Genomic DNA, 15217 nt, shown 5'->3' with positions numbered 1-15217 from the left:
TTTTCATAGAAAAGATAAGATGACTTTATGGTGAAATCAGAACTCTGTACCTTAATATGAAGTAAGATTTAACTACATCCCTACAAAAATACAGTAATGTATATTTGTGAATTTGGAAACCATTCAACACATAAACCAAGTCTCATTATTTAACTGGACTAAATTATAGATGTATTTAAAAAAACACAAATGGAATTTCTTATCCAGCTACTGAATTATGCCACATTATTTAAACACTAGTTTTCCAAAAATGGACAATAAAAATGATTTTATAGTCTGTTTTCTAGCTACTTAGCAGTCTTCAATATTAAACTATAAAGGAAAAAAAAATCACTTTATATACAAAAGGTAGTATCCCTATCACGAAAACGTCAAAAGTGAGTGGTTAATGAGGAAATATTCATACATGTGGATATTCACTGAAGTTAAAAGGCTGCACATTTATTTTAGAATTGTATAATGGCAGCATTAAATAAAGAAAATAAGTCTACTTTGGTTGTCTTCTCTTCCACTTCTCATTATGAACTTGTGGACACTGGTAAAAGGCCTCATAATGGTAGGGTAAAGTCTAAAATTACAGGAATCTTAGCTTTGTTGATGACCATAAAGACAAACATGATAGCAGTCAAATTTACATGGTCATAATTGAAATGATTTCTATTAAACATCTAGAATAAAAGAATATATTTAGTAAGTATCTACTAGGTACAGAATTTGTTAAGTACTTTCAGTTATATTATCTTATTTAATCCTTATTATAACCTTTGAGAAATTATTCCTATCTCAGGGATGAAGAGACAGAAACTCAGAAGTTCACCTCTCAATGTCCACCTCCCAGCATCATAAAGCTTGTGTTCTGACTCCAAGTCCATAGGGACTTTCTTTGAATAGCAGAATTCAGGGCATTGTAATCAGTTTCCAAGACTGAAAAGAACTCGAATTCTGTGAAACCCAAGCCATGCTTTCATTTGAATGTCTGACATGTACGCAATGTATTGAGAATTTGTTTCCACTTGATTCTGACCTTTATAGTTCTCGCCACCAGCTTCAGAAGATGATTCTCCAGCAGGCACAAAACCTTTCCCTTTAGGACACATTTCAGTGAACTCAGCTGATTTTAGAAAAGACAAAACCAAGAAAAGAAGTAAGTTGGGGAAAAAAAAAAGAGTCAACATCTTCCACAAATGCATGTTTCATCTTCCACAAATGCATGTTTCATCTTCCACAAATGCATGTTTCATCTTCCACAAATGCATGTTTCATCTTCCACAAATGCATGTTTCAAATTCAGTTTTGCTTTCTCAGACTTGGTAACTTTAAGGCAACTCCAGCAAATAAATTTAGTACAATCTCAAAAAATTGTGGATTAAGTGCAAATAAATCTAATGACCTCATAGGTCTTCTTACACTTTTTAATTAAAAAAAAAACCTTAAGTTCACTCATATTTTCTTACTCATGCTTAACTTGATATTATAACTATTATTTTTCCACTACTGTGATGTCTAGTATCTTAAAGGTTTAGTAAGAATCAATTACACAAAGTCTTTTTTTTTTTTTTGGAGACGGAGTTTCGCTCTTGTTACCCAGGCTGGAGTTGCAATGGCGCGATCTCGGCTCACCGCAACCTCCGCCTCCTGGGTTCAGGCAATTCTCCTGCCTCAGCCTCCTGAGTAGCTGGGATTACAGGCACGCAGCACCATGCCCAGCTAATTTTTTTTTTAGAATTTTTAGTAGAGACGGGGTTTCACCATGTTGACCAGGATGGTCTCGATCTCTTGACCTTGTGATCCACCCCTCTAGGCCTCCCAAAGTGCTGCGATTACAGGCTTGAGCCACCGCGCAAAGTCTTAGCTTCAATACACAAACTTTAGTTACAAATAATGCTGTATCATTGTTAGCAACAAAGACTGATTTTAAAGTGGAATAAAACCGAATTAACTTTCTGCCAAAATATCACACAGAACCTGACTGTCACAATACACTCTGATGAACAGAAGTTCAAAGATTCATATTAAGATGGGATTCGGGTGCAGCTGTAGCCCTGAATGAAACTCACTCGAAGGTAAGTCGCCTTGAGTTGCCTGTGGGAGTGAGTGTTATTTCAACGCCCAGGGACACCACATGACCAAACACAAGTATGACTCCACCACTTAGCGGATTCATTCTTACCAGTCCCCAAGACCGGGCAGGGGAAGATTTCGCAGTTATCTCCCCATCCCGCACCCGATGTACAGCAGCATTCTTGTTTCGTGACATTGGGGGCCAACACATTATCACAGAGACTGGCATCATTGAGATTATAGTAGCATTCTTTCTTTTCTTCTTTGGGTTGATCCACATCTAAATCTAAATGGAGTAAAGAGTGACGATAGGACAACATCAGAAACACCTATAATATAACACGTGGAAAACACAGTAGGTCAAAGAGTGACCGTGTCGATAGCATTTGCTGTACAGAGAATGCTTTCCACTTTCAGTGCCAGATTCTTCTACTTGGAGATTAAAATGCACTTGAATCCTGAGTTTTGGTGGAATTCTAACATAACCCAAGAGTGTAAATCTGTCAAACCCATTTCCTTTTACGTGAACCAATTATATTATTCTTGTAGATTTGGCTGTGAGTAGAGTTTCCATATCTGCTTTTCTTGCCAAACATAGGGCCATTTGTTACTGAGCTATAACACCTACTTAAATCAATAAAAATTTTCCCCAACACTTGAACAGGGGTCTGAGGCCACACATAATATTTAACCCTTAGGTGGTTATTTGAATCAACCATGCTCCCAATCTCTTCTGAAGAGTACACAGAAGAAGATAACTAGGAAAATATTGCCCGAATCTGGAGCCTATCAAATAATCTTTCATCACTGAAAATCTAACTACTTAAATTGTTGCAAATATATGACTTGGATGAAATAATGAGTGCCAGCTAAGCCCTCAGGGCAGAATTTCAAATCTGGGTTCTAGTTCCAGCTCAAGTGTGTCCTAGAGGAAAACATATTATTCTAACAGATTCAGCTTAACCCTCTGTGTGATAAAACACCAACAGGCGATATGAAAGAATACAAATGATAAAAACAAACTCCACCCACTTTCAGATAATAATGAAATGGATTGAATTCGATCAGATACCAAGTCTTTGGTCTGTGCTTTTAAAAAATAATCACTATTTTGTGACTAGACTTGGTAAGTAGTCACATCCCTTCTCGCCTGTATGCTATAGAGTTCAAATTACTGCCTATGATCCAGTTTGAATTTCTTAACAGTTTTTATTTAATGCTACGTCAAATAAGAAGCTGACTACTGTCGTAATCATTACTTAGATTAACAAAATACTGTCACTAGAACTGTACCGTTTCCAGATTCGTGGACTCAAAGAAACTATAAGGTCAAAAGGAAGACATTTATTGGTGAGGATAAGAGTTTAATGTCAGCACATACTTACATTTACCTTTGTTTAGAAGTTAATAGATAATTATATTAGCAGGAAAATTAAATCAATTATTTTTACAATATCTTCCTATATGTTTATGTTTATTTTGGCAGGGCCTAGTTGACAATGGATTTTTTTTTTTTTTTTTTAGAAGAAGTCTCACTCTTGTCCCCCAGGCAGGAGTGCAAAGGCACCATCTCAGCTCACTGCAACCTCTGCTTCCTGGGCTCAAGCAATTCTCCTGCCTCAGCCTCCTGAGTAGCTGAAATTACAGGCGCTTGCCATACGCCCAGCTAATTTTTGTGTTTTGTTTTAGTAGAGACGGGGGTTTCACCATGTTGGCCAGGCTGGTCTTGAAACTCCTAACTTCAGGTGATCCACCTGCCTTGGCCTCCCAAAATGCTGAGATTACAGGCATGAACCACCACGCCTGGCCAGAAATTTTATTAATATATCAAATAGTAAACATGTTTCTAAAATGAAAACTCATAAAATTCTATCAGAAAAGCTACTACATTTTCATTCCTGTTACAGCATTAAAAGCAAGCAAAGCAGCAAACAAACCTCTGAAATATACACTTCTCTCAGAACACAAGAGTATCAGCGAGAATATAAAAGGTCCCTCATATAGTTGATTCTTGCCAATTCTCTGATTATTTTGTCTTTAAGAGATTTCAGCTTGGACTGTAAGTTAGCATTAATAGCTGGTGACAAGCAAACCTAGAACAACTGTCCAGGAAAAAACTCAAATGTTGATTTCTATGCAGCAGTTTATGAAGTGGTTTTAAATCACTTCCTTGTGTGTGAAATTGGGTGAAACCTGCCACTTACCTCATCTGGTCTAGCTTGCTTCAAGAGTGCAGAGGGCTGAAATTCACTTTGCCTACTCTTAACGGAAGGGATCTTTGTTAGAAGGGCCTCCAAGCTCTTAGACATGAAATTACTTGGGAAAACTAAGAGTATGTATTTTAAATCGTTATTAAATCAATTATGAACCCCACAGAAAATTTTATAACCTCTCCCTCAACATGATGAATACATCATTATTCTGTTACTACTACTACCAATTCTGCTCTATTATTTTACTTAGCTGGTAAAAAAAAATGTAGCTAGCTATTAATAAAGAATAGTGAGAAATACAAATCAAAAAAAGCAACAGAGTTTTGCTAATCAGGTTTATTCTACAGTTTGTGCTGATAACAGGCTCCATTTTTTCCCCCTCATCTTAGAAAGTTGTAAGCATGTCATGGTGTTTATTACAAAATGGAATACTTTGGAATAAGGCCTCAGTGAAGATTATGTTCACAGGTAATTAGAAACTATAGGCTTCTCTCTGAGTCAAAGCATGTCAAAATTTATAAATATATAAATTTAAATTTAAAACTTGAAATATATTTATATATAATTTTATGTATTTTAAACACCCACATATATATACAGAAACAAATATATATATGGCAAACACTGTTGTGTTTACTACAATGTTTGTTACACTCGCATCACAGAAACTAAGAAATAAAACAATTTTGCCTTTTTGGGGAAAGAAACAGATTGGGAAATAATCAATAATATAATTATTCAGGTTTTACACTGGTTTTTATAAGGTTTGCTCTTATTTTCTAAGACGTTTGAACGTTTAATGTTTATGCAGCTGAAATTGAGGGTTAGGCAGGCCCTCATCTGTGTTTGAAATGAAATGTAAATTCTTTTTTTAAAAATTGGTCCATAAAGATCATTCAGGGAAAAGCTACAATTTCCCTATCTTCCTAATCTTTAAGTAATTAACTTCCTGGAGCATTTTTCCATTGGGATAAAACTCTGGTCAGTAAATATGTGATAATGTAATTTTTTTTCTTTTTTTTTTGGTGAGACAGAGTCTTGCTCTGTCACCCAGGCTGGAGTACAGTGGAGCCATCTTGGCTAACTGCAACCTCTGCCTCCTGGGTTCAAGCGATTCTCCTGCCTTAGCCTCTCGAGTAGTTGGGATTACAGGTGTGTGCACCACCACGCCTGGCTAATTTTGTATTTTTATTAGAGATGGGGTTTCACTTTGTTGGTCAGGCTGGCATTGAACTCCTGACCTCAAATGATCCACCCGCCTTGGCCTCCCAAAGTGCTGGGATTACAGGTGTGAACCACCGCACCCGGCCATTCATGTAATTTTTTAAACAAACTCTTATGTGAGTTTGGTTCATTGCTGCCAGAGGTGAAGGGTTTCTATGTTGGAAACTAATTTTAAAAGATGAAATCAATGGTTATAGAAAGTGCCAAACATTAAAAAATAAATTTTCTTTTTCTTAAAGATATTATGACTAAGATTAGCTGTACTACGTATTTCATGCCCCAGAATTCTAAAAAATATATGACTCCTCCTTCAGTATTTTCATATTTGATTTTTCAATTTGCATTAAGAGGTTGGCTTCATATCTGCATAAAAAGATCAATTTTTGTGTATTTTATTCTACAGGCGTGGCCAGTAACAACAAAAAAGTCTGGTTTCACACATTTTATATACTTTTTTCTGAAGGAACTTTTACAGAGCGTTTTCATGTGATCCGGAGGGTAACTATATGACATAGAAGGTGCTGGTAAATACAGCATCCTCACTTCCCAGCAGAGAAAACTCATGTCGGTTCCAAGTGTCCTGTATCTACTGCTTTCCCCAGAACTCTTCTTTGGGGCTTAGGCTCTGAGCATCCCATCTCACATGGGTTTGTTCTGCTTTGCCCTTTATTCTCTGTTTTTGCTTTTCTTCTTGAGACAAATGGGAAGAGGGCAGCAGATAATCTCTGCTGCTGGGGGTTCGGCAACAAGGCCACAAATAGTGTAATCCTACCCCCTGCCTCTAAATAGGAAGGAGTAGGTTTCAGCTGGAGACACCACTTAGAAAGAGCCCTTTCTGGGAGCTCCTTCTCTCTTGGTTCACCAGCCTAAAGAAGGTGTGGGCCATTCACTTGTAGGGCTGTTTCCATCTTTAGCCTTTTCCCAAATCTGTCTAATCTTAGGAATTATTGTTGGGGTGAGAAAATCCATAGCATGTAGTTGGTCAAAGTGGACATGAGCTCTTTAAATGGGCTCTCCCTTTCCATTTACAATGTATTGTAAAGGCTTTTATGAGCTAATCCTCTCTGTATCTTTTTGGAACAGTTAGGATTAGGATTATTACAATGACCCAAGAGTAACACGGAATAAACAGTCACCCTCAAAGAGACAGCTGCCTATAGTCTTGAAAAGAGATCAATATATCAAACTCCATGTGATGATGTTCAGTAAATTACTTTCATTTTTTATTTTAAAAATGCTACAGGGACTAATGTTTTTAATGAGAAAGAATTCTACTGTACTACTTCAAGGAAATATTACAAGGGTGAGGAGAAGAGAAAATCAGGGATATTACTCTAGAGTGGAAAAGTAGGGAGAAGAAAAATGGGCAGAAATGGGTACATGGAGGGGCTTCTGAAAGCAAAATAAAGTACAGTGGGCCCAGCCCTCTGTATCTGTGGGTTTCACATCTGTGAATTTAATCAATTGCAGATCAAAAATATTTGAAAAAATAAGAAGCATACAAAAACAATACAAATAAAAACAACAGTACAGTGTAACCATGTACATGTCATTTATATAGTATTGGGTATTATGAGTCACCTAGAGATGATTCAATGCATACAGGAAGATGTGCACAGGTGATATATAACTATTAGGCCATGTTCTATCAGGTACTTGAGCATCCATGAACCAAGCCCCCTTAAATACTGAGGGACAGCCATACTGCAGAGAAAGAGAAACAAGAGAAGAGTACACTGAGATGAGTCAGAATAGGAAGCACATATGGAGATGGAAGGGTGAGCAGATTGGCATCCTGTAACATTCCTGACACTCGGGCATCGTGAGGGCCTGCGGGGATAAATGCAGGAGTAAAGCAAATCCGAAGTGACACACCAAGTGTCTGGAAATGTTTAAAAGGAAATGTACAAACCATTCCTCTTCAGGCCTAATTTATAGCAAGTTCTAGGATCCAAAACGCATTTCTAATGCAACAGTGTGGGTATATCCTGTAGTATTAAGAAGATAAAATGAGACCAGCCTGGGCAACATAGTGAGACCTCGTCCTACAAAAAAATTTTAAAAATGAGTTGCACGTGGTGGTGTGGGGCTGTAATCCCAGCTACTCAGGAGGCTGAGGTGTGAGGATCACTTATGCCCAGCAGGTCAAAGCTGCAGTGAACCATGATCATACCATTACACTCTAGCCTGGGCAACAGAGTGAGACCCTATCTCAAAAAATAAAAGTAAATGAAGATCAATGGTGTGTGTGTGTGTGTCTGTGTGTGTGCCTGTGTGTGTGTGTGTGTGTGTGTGTATGTGTGTGTACAGTTTGAGTATGTCACTTTGATTGATATGTCAGTTCATTCAAACACTGACATCTCTATCAGAAACTCAGGTATGATTTTAGGTACTAGCTATAGCAAACAGAAAATCTTATAAAAGATGATACCTTCTCATTCTCATGGTTGGATGTGGGAAGAAACTTGAATCAAACTTTTTGTTTTTTAAACAAGTGAATGTATCTTCCTCAGCCTTATCTACATTTACAGTATACATCCATTACAAATACACAATACGACCTCAGGAATTTTATGGCCTTTTACAATGTTTGCATTATAAATACTGTGGTCTTACTTTCTTTAATACTTTTTCCTACCACATGTCTTTTTTCCAATCAGAAATAATTTTTTATAAAACTCTTTCAATGTTAAATTTATTTAACAGGTCAACTAAACACATTTTAAAAAACAGACACGGCCAAATGTAACCGTTGACTGATTGTTACGTGTGGTTTCCTGCCTTTAAAAAATGTGCACACGCACAAAACCTGTGGTGTGCCTCTCCAGGAAGGGAACGGCGATGCTGGGAGGGTTCCGTTGTCAGAACTACCAAGGTGAGTTGTATTCTGTGTTCCTTGACAGTGGGGAGATGTTCTTTTTTTCTTTTAATTTAACCTCTTCTAATTTAACTTAAGCAATCTGAAGCAGCACTCCTTACACAGAAGTGTGAACAGACATTTCCTCACTTAACTGTGCCTCAATTAAATCTTTGAAAAAATGAAAAATCATTTTTGTTCTGTAGAAGTAGCTAGGAATGGGATGGGTGGGTTATGAAAGAGGAATGTGCTTCCAATGTAGAGAGACAATTTATTCAACAGTTACTGAGTGTCTACCATCCTTCAGGCATCATGCTAAGCAGTGAGCTGTTTTGCAGTGGATGCAGAGAGAGTAAGACGCAGACACTGTTAGCCACGAAAACAAAGAGTGTTAAGAGCAGAGAGGCAGAATCCTGTAATTCCATCTTGGGGATTTGGGGAACATGTGACAACGTGTTGACAGTCGAGCAGACTTTTAAAAAGGCTTGAGAGAGATTTAAGGAAAAGCTTCCCAGAGGACGGGCACAGTGGCTCATGCCTGTAATCCCAGCACTTTGGAAGGACGAGGTGGGTATATCACTTGAGATCAGGAGTTCAAGACCAGCCCGGTCAACATGGCAAAACCCTGTCTCTACTAAAAGTACAAAAATTAGGTGGGTGTGGTGGCACAGGCCTGTAATCCCAGCTACTGGGGAGGCGGAAGCACAGGAACTGGTGGGAGGAGGTTGTGATGACCTGAGATGGTGCCATTGCACTCCAGCCTGGGCAGTGGAGCAAGACTCTGTGTCAAAATAAAACAAAATAAGAGAAAGGCTTACAAGGGGAAGGGCACAGCAGTCAGAAGAGCTAGTAGTGGCAACGTCATCATCTTAGGAAAGCATAATTATTTGGGGTAGCCATAAGTAGGACATGGGCTTAGATGTAGGTATGGGGAGTGTAGCAGAGGAAACTAAACAAGCAGGTTATGTTATTGAGGATAAAGGGTCTTGTTGCTCTGCTAATGCATTTGGACTTCACGCTATAAAGCAGTGGTAAGCAGCTGAAAGACAAAATGATTTATACCCAGATCTATGTTTTGAAAACATTAACTCTGGCAGCAGTGTGGAGCAGGAATTGATGAGCAAGGCAGGGAGAGAAGACAGGAGGCTACTGCAATGGTCCAGGTAAGTGTTGCTGAAAGACCAACCCAGGGAAGCAGTATCAGGAGCAGGGAGGGATTTGAAGGACACCCTGGAGGTAAAACTGGCAGGCTGTTATGATGGGCTGCTTGGATGACGAATGGGGAGGAAAAAAATGTATGACTTCAGAATTTCTAGTACTGATATCTGGCAATTAATAAATCAACACAAGGAAAGGAAATGATGATTAATTTGGGATTGAATAACTGTCAGCCAAAGAGGCTTACATGACACCCTGGAAGAAAAAGTCCAATAGGCAGCTGGAAATAGGAGCATGGCACTCAGAACAGAGGTGGGGGCAGAAGACATTTACTTAGCAGGCAACATCATGTAAGTAATGGTTGACTCCAAACTAGAGAAAACATCCCAGGAGAAGAATATAAAGTAAGAGGAGAGCTAAGCATGCAACTACCTGGGATGTTGTTATTTAAGGAGTGAGCAGGAAAAGAACCTGAGAACGAGACAGGAAAGACTAGTCCAAGAGGCAGGAGGATGCAGGGAACAGTAATGTCATGAAATCAACCACAAGGCAAAGAAGGGGGAAAATGAAAAAGCACTGTCAAATGTTTCAGAAGAGTCTGGGATAAGACTAAAGAGTTCAGCGTATAGAAGCTCACTGACGGCTCACTTAGATGAAGAGTCAGAGGGCTGATCTCAGTGCCTTGAAGGTCACATGGAAGATGGCTCTGTTGAGGCAGGGGAATATGGATGTCCTTTCAGAGTCTAGAGGTCAATGTGGTGACAGACACTGAATGGTGATACTGGAGGGGATTTCCTTTTAAATCTATTTTTGTATTTCTCAATTTTCTATGATTAATGTGTATTATCTTAATAATGAAAAACAAAATGACAAAAGCCAATTTTGAAAATAATTTGATGTCTTGGGGTCCTCAGCCCTAAAAGTAGCAATGGTGATGTGGGAAGATCCCTGAGTTGGGTTCCTGAACCAGTTCTGCCATTCATTAGCTATATAATCTTAAGAATAACATTTAGGACGTTTCTCTGGGCATCAGTGTCTTTACCTATAAATAAAACAGTTGAGCTGGAAAATCACTAAGGAGGTTTCTAAATGCAGAAGTCTAGGATATAGTTTATGATGTGGGAATAAGATCTCAAATGTATTAGTGAAAACTGATATTTTAAGAAACCCTATGATAAACTGTTCAGTAAAGTGAAGAATTATTTTATAATACAAAGAATCAGCCCAACTTAAATGCTTTATACTTTCTGATTTTGTTTGTTTGCTTTTCTTAAAGTGGAGAATACCTGTATGGATTATTACATATATTTTTTTCATTGTGTTATTTTCATTATACCTTCTGTTTTAAGAATAAGATTCTGTTCCTACCACAGAATTTCCTCTGTACACCAATCAAGGCAGAGAACAGCATTTTGTGGGTAAGGTTTGAAGGCTGCAGTTGCCAAGATTAAATATTTACTGCTTCCTTTACAGTGCCCAAAGACATAAAGTTTTTATTGAGCAATTATCACAGGCACTAAGGAAATAATAGCATCAGACTATATTTCATATCCATACCTTCTTAAATGTGATGAGTGGCCTGGTATGGACATTTTTTAGTTACTTCTTTTTCAGATGCTTTTAGGCAATGCACAGCAATGTAAATTAGTGGCCAAAGGCCCAGGCAGTAAAAAATGCTAAGACAGACCTAAAATATATATATATATACACATGGGAGCCAAGAAAGTTTAGAAATAAAAACCCTAGGACACTAGAGTTCCAAACTTTAAAGGCTCATCTGGGACAATATCCTGCTGGAAATGGGTGCTCTTCTGCCAGTGGGTATCCCACCTGTTCTTGAATGCCTCTGGGAAAGCCCTCCAGTATTTTGTGAGATAGCTCTTTTGCTGACTAGCTCTTGTTAGTTATTGGAAAGCTCTTCTGGATACTGACCTGAAATCTGCCTTCCTAATATCCTCCCCCTTAGCCCTAGTTTTGTCTTCAGTATGCTACCACATCAAATTATCATGCTGCTGCTCATTGCTGGAATATAGATTGTCCTGGGGGAATTTTACAACTAAATAAAAATGTGATAGCCTATACTGGGAATTTATCTTCCCCCTCCTAAGTAGTTTTCAGGAAGGATGAAAACTCAGCTGTAGTATATTATCTTTATAATGAAATTAATTTGAATCCTATTCTGAAAACTTTTCTTTAAATTTGGTCTAAAATGTTTTGTTCTATGGAATAGCAGATTCTTTTACTGGACAGGGTACAAACTTTCTTCACTGGCCTACATTTAAACAATTTGCATTAACTGGTGTTTTCTTGCCCTCTGTAAAATATTGCTGATGCCCATGGAAGGGAGAAAGCTCAGAGCCAGCCGGCTACTCTTGCAGAGGTCCACACACTTCTGCTTAGACAGGCTGCACAGTATGCAAACCAAGACTTACCTAGGTATATTCTCAAACATTCTGTGTCAGCGTATTGATTATTGTACTCACATAATTTAATCAAATATGATATCAACCAGTAAAATATGAAAGTGACTAGAAGAGCTGTTTCTAGGGTAACTTAAAGCTTTAGAAAAATTGGATAAAGTTGAGTCAGTAAAAGAAATACTATCCAATTAGTTGTGGACAAGACAAGTGTAAAAAAATTGAGAAAAACTGTAAAAATATAGAAGGATTTTACATTCATTTGTTTTGAAAAAGCCTTTAGATTCTTACTCCCTTCTACATATCCTAACACATAACAGATGGGGTCTATGCAAGATAGCCAAGCAAACTCCGCAAATGGACCCCTTCACAAAAAAAGACCATATACTTTCTCTTCGAAGACTGATACATGAACGCACTTTTTTTTTCTTTTGAGACAGAATCTCACTCTGTTGCTCAGGCTAGAGTGCAGTGTTAAGATCTCAGCTGATTGCAACCTTGCCTCGTGTGTTCAAGTGATTCCTATGTCTCTGCCTTACTGATTACAAGCATATGCCATCACACCCGGCTAATTTTTGTATTTTTAGTAGAGATGGGGTTTCACCTTGTTGGCCAGGCTGGTCTAGAACTCCTGGCCTAAAGTGATCTGCCTGCCTCGGCTTCCCAAAGTGCTGGGATTATAGGCATGAGCGTGCCTGGCCAAATGCACATTTTTACTCTTTGAGTTAAAAATTAAATTTAGAAGATGTGTTATCTTTTTATGATTTCTAGTTTTTAACCACCTTTTTCAAATAAATGATCAATTATTGGCTCTCATGAAGTCAGACAGAAGGCTTCTGCTGAAGTTTATGGCTAAATTCAGTCTCTTAGGATACTGCTAGAAAAGTTTTTTTTTTTTTTTTTTTTTTTTGAGACAGAGTTTCGCTCTTGTTGCCCAGGCTGGAGTGCAATGGAGCGATCTCGGCTCACCGCAACCTCCACCTCCTGGGTTCAGGCAATTCTCCTGCCTCAGCCTCCTGAGTAGCTAGGATTACAGGCACGCACCACCATGCCCAGCTAATTTTTTGTATTTTTTTTTTTTAGTAGAGACGGGGTTTCACCATGTTGACCAGGATGGTCTCGATCTCTTGACCTCGTGATCCACCCGCCTCGGCCTCCCAAAGTGCTGGGATTACAGGCTTGAGCCACTGCGCCCGGCCTAGAAAAGTTTTTTAAAATGAAGACTGTCATAATACTGTCTTAAGACTCCATATAATCAGTCAAAGTTTACCAAGAACTATACAAATTGAGGCGTGATAAAAGGCAAAGCTGCCAGGAGCTACACAAATGAATAAGCTTAACTAGTTATTGGTTGGGTCCAATAATTATCTTTGTATATATTCTCACTCTCCCTTCCTCTACAGAGTATGGTCATTGGAATATCCTGTATTTTTTCACTTAACATTGTATCAAATACATTTATCTTTATCCTGACTATCTAATCTTCATATAGACCATTTAATGGCTATATAATATTATGACATATTAATTCATTCAACATAACACTATAGATGAGGTGCTACCCTATGGAACCAAGTAAAAATAAGAAAAAGACAGTTACTTAACCAGTTCTGTTTTTGATCCACCATATGCTTTTGTTTTTTAGCTACTGTAGATACAATTAAAATGAAAAATCTCTTCTTTACAGAATATGAATTGTTGTGATGGCCACTTGAATGAATAGAAATCCTCTTACCAGTAATAATCTGTCTCTTCTCTTTCACAAGGTTTTTTAGTTACAGTCTGTTCATTTAATTTGGCACCCTTCACCCTTCTATATTTAACAGCTGAGGAATTATGTGTGGGTGAAAATATTTTTATATTTCATTTCCTCTTCTTGCAAAGATAGCTATTTTACACGGAACAAGTGTACCCTCCGGAGGAGTAGTGAAGGCTATTATGGCAGCACGCATAAAATTGACTGAGAAAGAAAAGAAAAGGTCTATGTTTCATTTTACTTGGCTCTCAAAGGACCATGTGGGCCTTTGCTTTCCCTAAAATACAACCAAGCTATAGCTACATGGCACAAACTAAAAGGGCGATTGGGAAGTTGATTAATTTATCTGGAAAACAGTCCAACTATTTCAGTTCGCATGGTGACAACACAGCCTAAATCAAATGTTAAGTGAATGCAAACATAGCCCCTCTCTAGGCCAAATTCTGGAAAAACACCTTAAGAATTCCAAGTGGAAGTCTTTGTAGATCCTAAGAGACCTATGTGTTGCTTTTAATTTAGAGAAGTGTCAAGACACATTTCTCTAAGGGCCAAGAACGTGTGGAGGATTATGCAACTTAATGAGATGGTGCCATATTAAATCCTGAGCTGATAGCTCTCTAAGTTTTAAGCAGTCCCCAGCAAATGCCGTCATCATTTTGGATTCTTTACATTACTGGAGGCGTCTCTGGTTCGGATAGAACATTAGAGGCCATCTAGCCCAAAGAGTCATCACTCACATCTTAATTCCACTGACAAGGGAGGCACAGAAGAACGTGGAAGCTTCCAGGGACAGCCCTATGTCAGCACATCTGGCTTCTTCTTATCTCACTCCCAGTGTTTATCCCAAAGCTGTGTGGGTGCAGGTCTTTGAGAAGAGCCTGTTATCCCCTTGCACAGTGTCACTGGGACTTACCTGTGGAGGCCAGGGAGCGGCACTGCCCAGTCATGGGGCTGTACTCCTGGTTTTCATCAGCACACACGCACAGGAAGGACCCTTCCACGTTTTCACAGAAGGCTTCACCACACACTCCACTGAGCAGTTCACATTCATTCACATCTGGAAAAGGGAGCACAGACCAAGTGAGATGTGTGCCTCGTTCATGACAGCTCTCTATTTCACCAGCTATACCAGGGCTAATAGTGTCTTGCTGAAAAGAAGACGATCCCCAGAGAGCAGGCAAACCCCTTCTGCTCTTTTAGGGAAGCGGCTCTTCAAGGCAGAGCTGTCAGATTTGGTCTGTATGAAAGGACCATGAAAACTGAAGACGAAAGTTCTGAATTCCCAATTTAGTTTTAAAGGACACCCTGGAATTGTACTGCAAACCTAGTATGTGCCCACTGACCATATAGTTTTATCATTCCTGATTTTTCAACGTAATGAAGTCTTAAATGATCTAACACTCTACTTTCAGTTCTTTTTTTTTTTTTTTTTGAGACAATTTTGTTCTGTCACCCAGGCTGGAGTGCAGTGGCACAATCTCAGCTCACTGCAACCTCCACCTCCCAGTGATTCTCCTGCCTCAGCCTCCTG

General features: G+C 38.6%; 1 protein-coding gene across 11 annotated transcripts in view; it reads right to left on the bottom strand.

Annotated features, from left to right (window-relative positions):
• LTBP1 (latent transforming growth factor beta binding protein 1) overlaps window positions 1–15217 on the bottom strand; it is a 476883-nt gene that overhangs the window by 40599 nt on the left and 421067 nt on the right. For all 11 annotated transcript variants that reach the window (XM_039478754.2, XM_039478757.2, XM_039478764.2 and 8 more), the window contains 3 exons: window positions 14600–14743; window positions 2171–2347; window positions 1025–1111 (listed from right to left, as the gene is read on the bottom strand). In XM_039478754.2, coding sequence (XP_039334688.1) covers window positions 1025–1111; window positions 2171–2347; window positions 14600–14743 — 408 coding nt within the window. The remainder of the gene's footprint in view (window positions 1–1024; window positions 1112–2170; window positions 2348–14599; window positions 14744–15217) is intronic.

Source organism: Saimiri boliviensis, chromosome 1, assembly GCF_048565385.1.
Source record: "Saimiri boliviensis isolate mSaiBol1 chromosome 1, mSaiBol1.pri, whole genome shotgun sequence".
NCBI lineage: Eukaryota > Metazoa > Chordata > Mammalia > Primates > Cebidae > Saimiri > Saimiri boliviensis.
The sequence above is the reverse complement of the archived record's forward strand: the minus strand, read 5'-3'. Positions and strand labels throughout refer to the sequence as shown.